This window comes from Myotis daubentonii, chromosome 14, assembly GCF_963259705.1.
Source record: "Myotis daubentonii chromosome 14, mMyoDau2.1, whole genome shotgun sequence".
Lineage (NCBI taxonomy): Eukaryota > Metazoa > Chordata > Mammalia > Chiroptera > Vespertilionidae > Myotis > Myotis daubentonii.
In genome coordinates this window covers 7958080-7971246 of record NC_081853.1, presented here as the reverse complement: position 1 = coordinate 7971246, position 13167 = coordinate 7958080, and the positions used below count along the sequence as shown (strand labels likewise).

General features: G+C 42.8%; 1 protein-coding gene across 16 annotated transcripts in view; it reads right to left on the bottom strand.

The window, feature by feature from the left end:
* Positions 1-13167, bottom strand: part of MAGI1 (membrane associated guanylate kinase, WW and PDZ domain containing 1) — a 559916-nt gene that overhangs the window by 83133 nt on the left and 463616 nt on the right. For 8 of the 16 annotated variants that reach the window (XM_059663036.1, XM_059663038.1, XM_059663040.1 and 5 more), the window contains exons 4-7: positions 12561-12764; positions 8256-8457; positions 6110-6192; positions 2792-2830 (exon numbers count right to left, since the gene is read on the bottom strand). In XM_059663036.1, the coding sequence (XP_059519019.1) occupies positions 2792-2830; positions 6110-6192; positions 8256-8457; positions 12561-12764 (528 nt within the window). The remainder of the gene's footprint in view (positions 1-2791; positions 2831-6109; positions 6193-8255; positions 8458-12560; positions 12765-13167) is intronic. The other 8 variants (XM_059663037.1, XM_059663041.1, XM_059663048.1 and 5 more) reach the window with 2 other exon arrangements.

The following is a 13167-nucleotide window of genomic DNA, read 5'->3' as shown; positions in this document are numbered from 1 at the left end:
TTCTAAGTTCTTTCCTAAGGGATTCATCAGCACACAGACAGAAAGTCATGTTCATACTCAGATACATTTCAAAGCTGTGACTTAGTTTGGGTTGGAGGAGACCTCCTCTCTGCTCTCCTAGCTGCATTCAGCACACGAATACCCCGTGATTCCAAAAGGTTTGCAAGTGCTTTTCAATTCTGGGGAGATGTTATCACAGAGGATATGCCCCATTCTGCAAACCAAACATGCATCATGAAGCTAATGACCCGATCACACAACACAGTTCAGAAATGACAACTCTATCATCAAAGGATGTGTCCAACCCGTGCCAGCAACCCCCACCTCAGAGGCAGATTTCAGAGGGGGTGTCCTGGTCGCACTGGAATTGCATTGTTCACTGGAAACCTGACAGTTGCTATTGTTTAAGATTAGGTTCCTCTTGTTTAAAAAAAATGGTCAATGGCTTGTCAATAGAATCTGGAGTGAATGCAAAAAAAACCAGTGTGTGTATGTGTGTGTGTGTGTATGTACAATACTCTTTGCAGTGAACACATACAGGCAAAAATCAGGAGCCCAATTCCCATTACAGCTTCAAGGACACATTTGGGCCATTTCTATAGTACACATGTTCGTCTCCTGGTCCATATTAAAGGCAAAAAGTACCATAAGGAAGTACTGAAAAGTCCGTAAGAGGGACTTAGGTAATCCTATATAATAAAGAGGTAATATGTAAATTGACCCTCATGCCCTCACAAGATGGCTGCCTACAACCAGGACGGCAGGAGGGTTAGTGAGGGACAACCAAACGACTGAACAAGCAGGCTGCGTGCGGTGACCAGGCTGGCAGGGGGTTAGGGAGGGATGACCATATGACTGAACAGCAGGCTGCATGGGGGGGACCAGGCCAGCAGGGGGCGGGGGCCAGTTAGGGGCAACCAGACGGGCAGAGGGAGCAGTAAGAGGCGACCAGGCCGGCAGGGGGGGCAGTAGGGGCAACCAGGCCAGCAGGGGGGGCAGCTGGGGGCGATTAGGCTGGCATGGGGGGCACTGAGGGGCAACTAGGCCAGCAAGGGGGCAGTTAGGGGTGACCAGGCCGGCAGGGGGGGGTAGTAAGGGGTGACCAGGTAGGCAGGCAGGTGAGTGATTAGGAGCCAGCAGTCCAGGATTGTGAGAGGGATGTCTGACTGTTGGTTTAGGCCTGATCCCCGGGATTAGGCCTAAACCGGCAGTCGGGCATCCCCCAAGGGGTCCCTGATTGGAGAGCGTGCAGCCTGATCTGACCTGAGCCAGTTCCTCCACTTCCAAACCACCACCCAGGACTGTGGCCAGGACCATGAGAAGGGACACTATGCAGCCACTAAAACTTCTTTGTTAGAGTCTGTGAACGGATAGGGAAATTCCCACCATGTTACAGTTACGTGGGAAAAAAATACCTCTTTCCTAAAGATGTCAATGTTCGAACTTGCATAGAAGCAAAGAAATGTGTGCCCTGCACTTGGCCATATTATGTCCACCAGCTATGCAGACAGTGGCCACTCACACCTATTAGCTGGGCAGCAAGAGTGACTGGAATTGGTTCATCAAGTGAGTATGGCACTAATTTTATATCCAGAAAAACTAGTTCTGCCTCTTTCAATTATTTTATTTAACATCACCGGACTGATAAATTTTTAAAAAAATAAAATTAGTTTTATATTGTTCTATTACACAGGTTGAATCTCAAGTTATTTCTACCACCATGACTACAAGGAAACTTATTAATCATGTTTAAAATAGATCTATAAATGGTTATCGACCATCACTGGCATATCCATCAATTACAAGACAATATGTCCAAACATTAAGAAAAACAGAGCTAAATTCTAGTATATCATAACTCTGGTCTTTATCTATCAAACAAAATCAAATAATATTCTGTATGAAATATTCATTATTTTCCGTTACGGCAATCTTTAAATGCTAGGCTGGTTTAATGATCTCAGGACAGTTCCTTTCACATTGATGTTAAACAATTTTCTATTTTAAAAATATACTATGGTCAATTCTCAATCAGCCAAGGCTTCTTGTGCAATTTAGCCGAATTGGACCTTTGCTGTCGATCCTTCCTGAAGGGAGCGGATGGCATGCAAACTGATATGAAGAACATTGAACAGGTAACTGAGCAGGGAACAGTATTCATGCAGTCCGGTAGCAAAGAAGGGTAACAGTATGGCATTTTCCGCTAATGTGAATAATTTCTAAATCATAGCTGGGGTAGGCAAGACTTGATTTACATAGATACATACACCCTAAGGACATGGGCCACATTCACCACAGGTACAAAAGTGTGGCCAATGACTTAATAACAACACAATATTGACGACAGTAATTATTCAGCTAAACTCACTGAAATTATTGTATTAGCGTTGCTCTTGTAATGATCCTTGAATTAGTCTGATAGGTTTTTATTTGTTTTGCTTTAATTTTTTTTGGATTATCCACCAAACAAATAAAAAACGAGGCTGAGAAAGGTTACATGAGAGAGTTCAAGGGGCGTGGCAAGCCGCTAGCCCTCTGTTTTTTTCTTAATCCTCAAGGCACAAGCATACCCAGCACCCGCTGCGAGCTCTTCCTCTCTGTGGACGTAACTGATTACAGCTCCGCATGCTCTGCAGTCAGACATGTGGGCTGTAAGACTGACCCCTGGTGGGTGAACTGGAATGGAAATCCTAGTTGGAGAATGCAAACTAAAGAACCGGGGTGCGTAAGCCATTCGCTGGCGACAAAGCCGTCGCGGGGCGTCATGCAGCAGCCGCAGCTGCGGGTTTACCTAGTTCACTGTCCAGCTCCTCCGTGTGGACACCTTCTTCTCCAAAGGAAGAGCAGGAATGAGACAGAAAAGAGAAAACAATTCAGACACCAAGGAAGAAACTCCCCTCAGAAAACAGCAGCAAACACATCCCGTGACAGTCCTTACCTGCATCGTGGCTAATAAACGGGAGACCTACCTCAGTGGAAATCACCAAACGGCAAGGGCTGGTACTGAGCGTAATTATATGGCTCATTTCCTTCCATTGCAAAATGGAGCTTGATTGGTTGTTAAAGATGAAAATACCTTTGTGGTTTCAACGCTCTTAAGCGAAAAGCCATTATTACTGACCAACTGTGCTGTCAGACCTTTCCATAGGAGTCCTTTAATCCTCCAGGAACCCTCTCATCAGCGAGGCAACTACACACACAACTGCAGCAACACTTAACTTCCCCGCGACACTGCTGCCTGAGGGGCGGCGGGCACACACTGAGCATGCAGACGGGACAACGAGGGGTTAGAAAGATGGATTACGTCACGATGATGCACATTACGGAGGAAGCAAAGCTTGAAGGCTGCCCTGAAGGAGGCAGTTTATGTTACATGAGTTTTCTAAGTCAAAGAGCTCGGAAATATTAGAATGAGAATATTCTCGATAATTTCTGTGAGCAACGCAAGTGAAGGTGCCTTCCATTCTTGGACCTCCCCCCCCACTTGCTGTCAGCAAAACATTTTATTACCCGTGGTGAGAACACAGGACAGCACACACATTTCATACATAAAGTCCCTCTGGCGCCTGAGCGGGGGCTGTCCCTCCACAGTGAGCCCCCAAACCAGGGATCACGCTGCTTTCACTGGTGCAATTGGCTCAGGGCCATGTGGTTTGGGCACGAGAGGAAATAACCATTTCTCAAATCGATTGCTGACTTATAACCCACATGGCCCTAAGCACCTTATGCACTTTTTATTTAAAGACTATACAACTGCCAACAATACGTTTTGATGCTGGCATTGTTTCTCAAAGAGGGAATATGATTTACGTAAAGCTTTCATGAGCATGCCCATTTGGATATTATTTAATAATGTCTTTGGGGGCATTCATTTATTGCTTCAATAATGATTTAATGAGACCGACTCTGTGCCAGTCACTATGCCAGGTGACAGAGGGGCAAAGCGAGCACAATCACCCCCATCCTTCCGGAGGGGGAGACAAGCCCAAGCTCACGCAAATAAAGATGAAAGGAAAACTGGGACAAGTCCTCCATGTAAGACATGTAATAAAGCGACCTAATCGCATCTGTGGGCACAGTCATGGGAACGCACTCTGAGTGATACTCTGGAGACACAACGTTTAACAAAAACACTTAGAGTGAAAAATGATTAGAATTGAGGTTCTCCGAGAGCAGGGCTTTTTGTTTATCGCGTTCACTGATCCATCTGAAGTTCCTAGGATGCACCTGACAGACAGAAGGCACTCACTGAATAGATGTGAAATGTCAGTGTTCTGTGAGGGGACTGCACACTAACCAGCATGCAGCACGTCTACAAAGACTCGAAAGAAATACGGAAACAATATTGTGACCAACAATGTTAGTCTGCTTTGTGTTAGGACACACACAGTACAAGGCAGCGTTGTTACCTGGCAGCAGACAATGCAGGTATAGAAACCTGTATTAGTCAGGGTGCTATAATCTGGTTATATATTTACCAGTATACTGTTAGTGTACACAGGCATGTAGGCATACATACAATTTCTGCTAGAAAAAGAATATGTGAATTCTAGTGTTGAGGGATAATTACTAAACTAAGTGCTTTTGGTCTGAACACATACTTGTTCCAAAGGAAATAACATTAACACCCATGATAAGAAACCTAAGAATTAAAACTTACTAGACTTGGTAACAAAACCATTCAGTAATTCTAGTCAATACTTTTACTGCATGAACACTTTTTTTCTCAGTAAAAACTATTGGAGTTCTCTACAACCTCTGAACTTATGTTCACAGGCATTTTCACACATTCCCAGTGTAATTATGATGGATACTGACATGAAAGACCCTATGGTAACACCGGTGCCTGAAGTGACTTCAGAACTGTCAGGCTTCAAATAAAGTTTAAATTTTGTTCCATGACATTTGACAGTTGAATGTATATTATGTCCTGATCTTTGAAAATCCGTCACCTCTGTATTATATGTCACACTGAACGTGTGAATAGTCAGGATAGTCCATTAGCCCTTACACATGTGAAATACTGCAGCGACCACACCTGCTCCATTCCTTCTTCAGGAACGAACTCAGCAAGCAAATAAAATGGGCATTTCAGTCAGGCCCTCTCAGCCAAAAGATGTGTATTTCTACTCGAAGCCAATCAGATAAATATGAACATGTACGTCTACGTTCATGCCATGTCATCTGTAGTCCATGAGCAGTGGAAGTGTCCCAGAGGACATGCTAGTCTGACAGGTTGTACTTCACTGCTTACCTTTTCAGACATGCGGATACATAACAATTCTGCCTCACAGCACACATTACTAAAGGTTCACTATCTTACAGTAAGATAATTATACTAATTCAATAATGACACTAATTCAAATGCCAGCAATGAATAATGAGTAGCAAAGCAAACCCTTTCTCTTTTAACTCTTCCATGCCAAGAAGTAATTTTGGTAGAGCTTGGGAAAGACTTGGGTGTACTGAGAAGGAACATGTTTGTTCTGTCTTCATTTTTTTCATTTTGGAAAAGTAGTTAGAAATCCCACAGCCTTGAAATAAACTTTTTAAAACAGTAACCTTTCTAGCCAGTTGATTCTTTGTTGAGATAACGAGGAGAGTGGACTAGGGTAACACCTCAGCCTCTTTCTTAGAAAAATACACTTTTTAGGTATTTAGGATATATTCTAACTTACACAGAGATTCCCAAAATCTGCTTTCCTAACACCAACATCTGGGAAAATAATAGTCATAAAACACGGAAGGTTTAAGAAAAGCTACTGATTTCCCCCCTAAGAATTTCATAATATAGGATTAGGGTTCGATAGGCAATTCTCTATTCTTTCAGTTTTCTCCAAGCTCCTGGAGGCAGAGGCTGTATCCTCAAGTGAATGCTGCCTGACTGTGTAAAGTTATCTCCAATGGGAGCATAGCTGCGCCTCTGCACAAATCATTCTTCTGAACAAGTCTACTGACTCCCCTTCTGCCTTTGGAAACCTGAGTGCACTTACTAGAAAGTGGATTCCCTTTGTAAACTCACTGTGAAAACTGGTCGACTCTGCTACAACTCTCTAAGATTGGAACAAACACAGAACTCATTTAAAAGGAGAGCTGCCATGCCCCTTACCATCATCCTCACACTCTTCCAGAGGCTTCTGCTGCTTGCTCAGGCACCGAGGGTCTAACCAAGACGTTGTTTTTGTGTTATGGCTGAAATCCAGAAACAAAAACAAGAAATAGATTTAAAAAGGAAAAGCAGAGAGCTCAGTGACAAAAAAACTTTACATTCTTGAACAGCTGCTCTTCAACTACAGATTCATTGCGACAGCAAACCCAGAGCAGAGAGCCCCGGTTAGGAATGAGGAGGTGGTCGAGGGAAAGGCTCTGGTGGGCTTTTTACTCAACGGAAGATATAATCACCCCAGTATTGAGAGCTGAAATGGCATCCCAGGTTCATTTTTTTAAAATGAGTTCCAAATGACACCTCTTGTCTGTATTGTCCGCGGCTGACTAGACTTATGTAGTCTTCACATTTGCTGAAGAGCTAACCCCAATTTATTTTAAATTTGCTGTGACTTAAATCGTGAACGCGGGGATTCACACAGGAGGCTGCTATCTCATTCACTCGATTACGTAAGACTTCTCCTGACCGTGGGAAACTCCCTCAATTCATGCAAGCGGCTCAAGGCAGCTAATGCATATCATTAATGGCAGCGGCCCACGCTGGGATTCAGACGAGGTGAAGGCAACCCAGTCACCTAACATAAATACACCAGGGCCAGAAAGACCTCGGAGAAGTCAACGCGCTGCCCAACTGCCCTGAGTAGTATTCCCTGCCATGAACGGACCGCAGTTTACCACTGAAGGACATCTGGGTTGTTTCCAGTTTTTGGCTATTTGGAATAAATCTTAAATATCCATGTACGGGTTTTCCTGTGAATGTAGGTGTTCAAAGGTGCAACTGCTGGGTGATGTTGTAGTCACAGGTTTAGTCTTTCAGAAACTGCCAGACCGTTTTCTAGAATGCCATACACTTTTACATACCACTGGCCCTGCGTGCACGATCTAGTTTCTCTGCGTCTTTGCCATCATGTGGTGTTGTTACTGTTTTTTATGTTAGCCATCCCAATAGGTGCGTAATGATACCTGCGTAGCTTTAATGTGCAGCTAACGATGTTGAATGTTTCCTCACGTGCTTACCTGTCACCTGTACACCCTCTTCGGTGAGATGTATGTCCATGTATTTAACTCATTTTCTAATAGGATTTTTATTTTTTATACTGCTGAGATTTGAGCATTCTTTATATATTCTAAATGCCTGTCAATTTTCAGATGCGGGGTTTGCAAATATTTTTCCCAGTCTATTGTTTGTCTCTTTATCCTCTTCTCAGAGTCTTTTCTTAAGACAAAGTTTTTCATTTTGATGAAGTTGAATTTATCCTGTTAGGGAGTCATGTGTATGATGTCAAATCTAAGATTTCTTTGCCTATTCCTAGATCCCAATCTAGGAAAAATCTGTGTATTTTTTATAGTGTTTTCTTCCTAAGTTTTATTGCTTTATATTTTACACTTAAGTCTGCAGTGATCTATTTTGAGTTATTTTTTTGTATGAGGTGTAAGGTTAATTTATTTGCTATAAAACTTCTGAAAGAAATATAGCAGAAAGTGGCTGCCTGATGACTTTGAGTTAAGCAAAGATTTCTTAGCTAGTACACTAAAAGCACAAGCTGCAACAGAAAAAATATTTATAAATTAGAAAATTGATAAGTTCTTAATTCATCAAAATCAAGAACTTCCAGCTCCTCACAAGACACAGTTGAGACAATAAAAAGAAAATCCTGACTTGGAGAAAATGTGAGCAAATGACAAATATAATAAGGGCATTGTATCCAGAATACATAAAGAACTCTTAAAACTCAACAAAAAGAAAACTGCAACCCATATAAGAGAAAATAAGCAAATGAGTTACCTATTTTTAATGGCTAAATATAATCTTAGTATATTAGACCATAATTTAAATATACACCCTAATTTAGTTGTCTAACTCTTTAAGGAAATTATTGACTGTATGTTTCCTCAAGCTATTCAGGCTCAATGACTAGGATGATATGCTAATTGCTTTTTTGTGCAAAGCTTATTAAATTGAATAAAGAACTCCACCAGCCTGTGATCAGTCCTTTCAGATTTACGCTGCATCTGTAGCTGCTGGAGAGAGGGAGGAAGGGGAATGAAAGACAGGGACAGAGCCAGGAAGAAAGAACGGTATACTTTACTCTATAAAATAGACTTCTCCATTTTCGGTGTAGGCCATCTCCCAGTTCTCAGGTAGAGGACCTAGGTTATCCTCTGCGGAAAGAGGTAGGTATTGAGGGAACTTCTGAGAAGGGTCCGTGATGGGGGCAGCGAGGAGGCTACTGTTCACAGGTGGGAGCGTTGCTTCCTGCAGGCTGTGCTCTTCCAGATCAGCAGAATCGGCTGTGCAGTCGTGGGAGAGAGAGAGACAGAGGAGACAGTCATCCATCAAACCCCAAACGGAGGCAGGGCACCAAGCACTGTCTGCACCTCCAAGCCCTCACCCTCTCCTCCTTTCTGACCATTGACTATTCTGTTTGCTTTAGATAAAGGTTTTTAAGCAGAAACATCAAAATGATAGGCCAAATTTACTTTACCTAAAAATAAAGAAGAGAAAAACATGCTCAAATGATACGCTGCTTGCTCACAATCGTGGAAGTGCCAAAGAAGAAACAGATCATGACTCAAACCCTAAAGTTTCTTAAACTACAAAGGCCATAAAAAAAGACAAGAGGAAGAGAAGATTGTCAAAACACAGAGGGGCTGAACTGTCATTCCGGGGGAATCATCTGGTTTCGTGGCTCAGAGGACTTTCTCAGAAGGTGAGAAAGAAGTCCACGATGAAAACGATATAGCGGCTTTCTTGTCCATTTTGCACAAATTATTTAAAGTATTTTCGGTAGACAGTGTCAAAGACCAAAGATTCACCAATCAGGCTGGAAAGTATGTAAAAGCTTAAATGCAGAGTTACACCAGTGACACCAGTGAGGCACTTTTGCAAAAAGTGAGGAGAATGTTCCCGTGAAAACCAAGACAGTTCCCCCAGAACAGTATTATGTAGGTGGATGGATTTGACTTGGGTCTTAAAAAGAAGCCTCCAAGTACATGAGTCTCTTTCTTTCTTATTAACCAGAAACATCAAGAGGTGATGTCATCAAAGTATCCACAGATGCAATGCTGACATTCTGGTTGAATTTTTATAGAGGCCAATGTCAATCTCTATGGGGTTGGAAAACATAAAATCAGTGACGGAGTTACTTTCTATCTCCCATAGTGACTGTACTGTAGACATCTGACTTACTGAATGCAGACTGAGGAATAATGGAAGGCTATACTTCGAATCTTTCTCTGATCAGCAGCTCCCAATGACACTGCGAGAACAAAGGTCATCCAAAAGCTGGATGGAGATGGACCTATGAAACCACCACCAAAACCTCTGCACTGAGAGGCTGTCTGTGGTCCTTCCTCACTCTGAACCTCTCCCCTCTTCCGTTACCACCACTTAGACCTCCCTTTAAAAACCATCCCCTTTATTCCAGGTCTCCAGGGACTGCCTCAAATTCACTGCTAGCTCTCACGGGGGGCCCAATTCACACTCCTGTCTCTCTTGTATTTGTGATTGGATCAGGCATATGATCCAAGGCAAACCAATGAACATCAAGCATGAAAGTTTAGCTCTTATCAGTCAAGAGGTGGGCCCCTGATGCTGAAGACATCAAGCTGATGGGTTCTCATACTGCAGGTTCGGGTGACCCTCTTGACAGCTTGCCAATCCTGCCTGACACTTGGCCTTCACAGAGGAAAGCAGAGATGAAAGGCACAGAAAGTCACCTAATACCTGTGACTGACTTTCATGCCTGAAATCAAGGCTGCCCTTGGCCTCCTTAACAACTCAACCGCCTAAATTCCCTTTAACAGCTATACATTTGAAGGAAGAAAGGAAATTAGGCAAAGAGAGAAGAAACATTTTGAAATTACTAATCAATAAAGAGTAAATTCAAAACTTGGCAAGAATGGAAAGATTCACCCTTACTTCGCTAGGAGCCACCATGTGTTCATTTCTGGTATGTCTCTGGAATGTCCACTTCCCCCACTTACACGTACATAAGAATCACCAGGAGAGACTGTTAACATGCAATCTTTGTGCTATTGCCACTCTATGCTCAAAGTGGCTGGTGTTTTGCTATTAAAGGGGTTTAGAGCGCAAGATGCTTTGACACAGCTGGTTTGATACACGTATCATAGATGGGGTAGTGTCAATTATTTGAAAGAATTTACATGAGTTAGTGTATGACGGGTTATCAGCCGTCACAGCTGTAGTTTGGTAAGTGAGGGGGCACTCATTCAACACATTCCTTACATACGGAGGATGTCCCATCAATGTGTATATTGAAGCCAGTTTTCTGTGCATCCCATCGGCTTTCTTGGCACTAAAGCAGGCATCCGAATAAGACAATCAGGTGCCACTGTTTTGTGCAGAAACTAATGACCAGACTGACGCTAGCAAAGGTGATCTGCACCCAGAAGAAAAATGAGAACCTCAGAGAGGCCCACATAGGCTGTAGAAAGCATTTCCACTGATGCCAGGATTTCAAGTGGAGGTTTAATGGGGACAGATTTTCTGAGGCATGGCTTCTAGAGACAGAGATTTTAGTCTTAGAAATAGGAAAGGCATCAAGACCTAGAGTCAACTACCCCTATGCGCTTTCTCCCAAGAAATCTACTTAAGAAATGAAGGGCAAAGAGAGGCGCAAGCTCCCTGGGGCCCACCCAGATTGGCAGGACTGCTTCCCGGCACGTGACGCCATAGGACTTCTGCTTCTGTGTCCACGTCTGTGTTCTGGGTTATATCATGATTTGCTCTTCTTATGTGTTGAAAGATTAAGCATTAAAATATTAGCTATTTTCAAAAGAAATATTGACTTTTCAAATCTGCTTTCATTTCAATGAGAGCTACTAACTATAAATCCATAAAATATTTATTTCTAACTGGTTGAAAGAACCTAGTTTCAATATGTAAAGGATGGCAAGTTTCTCCTAGCTATTGCAGCTACAAGTTTGCCCTGGCCTAGCCCATTCTAATAGAGAAAATGGCAATTTTCATGGAATCAAATTCTTAGAGCTGGAAGGGGGAACACAGGCATGACTTAATCCTAGCTGGTTATTTTGCAAATGTGAGAAGTAGATACGATGTTCATAATGAGAAATGGCTAAGAAGCAAGCTAGGAGAGCAAACCAGATCCCCTCCTCCTTTTTCCAATGAGTCTTGCAGAGGGATCAGGCTACTGGTAGATAAGAAAGTCATCAAGAATGTTTTTAATTGCCATGTTGAAGAATTTTAGGTTTTTGAGCTTTAAAAAATGAGAAAACCTCAGAGAGGCCCATATAGGCTGTAGAAAGCATTCAAGTAACACAAAGTTTCCCCTAAATATTCCATTACACTTGGTAGCACAAGAAAGATAATACAGTTTAAGTAATCTCCCCTTTATTGGAATTAAGTCTAACCAGGTAATGGCTGAATGTGGTGAAGTCAGAAGAGGTCAATACGAGAGAGGAAGATTCATGTGCTGCAAAGAACTGTAACCCTAAAATATTAAGAGAAAATATTTAAGTATAGGAAAAACAGAAGAAACAAGATATTCTTCAAAGTCGCAACATAATACTAGTAGACGGTAGTAACTCACCTATCATGCAGTTGTTACGTTCTGAGTTACTATAGAAGGTCAAACCCCCATATAGTGAAAAGTATTTTTGGACAGTTCTAGGTCACTGCACCAACCTGGGGAACATCCATCAGAGCTTCTGTGAATGGTGCAAGACCAACAGGATAGCCACCTCCAGAGGCCTGTCCTGGAAGACCCCTTCATAAAATACAGGGGTCTTACCTAAGTGTGGGGGCTGGCAGCAGAATATATACAAGTAGGTAATGCAATGAGTAATATGTGCCATCTGATACAGAACGCATATGCAACAGGTAAGCAGGGCGTTTATTATTTCCCATCGTATAGGGCATACGATGTAAAATTTCCCCGTTAACAGACACAGGATATATCTCCGCTCTAGCTCTACTCACGAAGGTATGATGCACATGGTGCTAGCCTTCCAAAGGGCATCGCTTGTCACCAAACTGTTAAACCAATTCTCATATTTCCCTTTGCCAGCCGTCAGCCATAACAATGGAGCAGTGTCACGCCAGGAAATTAACAGACAATCTACAAATAGCCTTCTACACACAGTTTTCAAGAGGCAGAAACAACACTGGTTTTTCTCTACCAACCTGTCCCTCCAGCCCCTTTCAGATATTTATTTGGGTGAAGTTAGAACAGTCTTGCGAAGCAACATGATAAACAGACGGGAAGACACCTCTCCCCAGCATGAGGGGTCGGTGTGAATCGTGGTGACCCTTCCTAATTCCTCTTGAGAACAGAAACCTTACGATTTGCAAAAAGCCTCCCACCACCCCCTTTCCCCACGTCCGGGGACAGGGAACACCATCCGGGCTTTACCTGTGAAGCTGCTGTTCATTTCAGGACCGTCATCCTCCTCAAGCTCCGCATGGACTAGGCCAGCATTTTGCATATCATTGTAGGACTTGGTTCGCTTGGGGGTCGACTGCTTGGAGCCGGAGTGAAGGCTTTGCAAGGCATCCGTCGTGATCACTTTCCCACTGACCGGCTGGCTGGGAGGTTTGGGTGTCCCATAATAGTTTCCTAGGCGACGGAGAGACACATTTGCATGTTTCAGAAAGAATACTTTGTTGTTGTTTTTTTCAAGACTTCACATCCAACTGTCTCAGCACATTTTAAGATAATGTATTTAAGCTGGAAAAAACAACAAAACAAAACAAAGCCCAGAACAGACTGTATTTCGCTTCTGAAATGGGTTGGAAAAGATGTCGTTGGTATCCAGCTGGACATTTCAGAAGCTGGAAGGAAAGCTGCATTGTTTTGGTGCAAAGAACTTACTAGACTCAAAACAAAGGCGGCTGTGCTGAATAGCAACACTTCACCCTCATTACATCGGAATTCCAATTGGTCACCCGTTTACATATATGCACGAGCAGAATGCTGAGTCCAATTGAGAGTGCGCCTCACAGAACATAAAAAATTCATT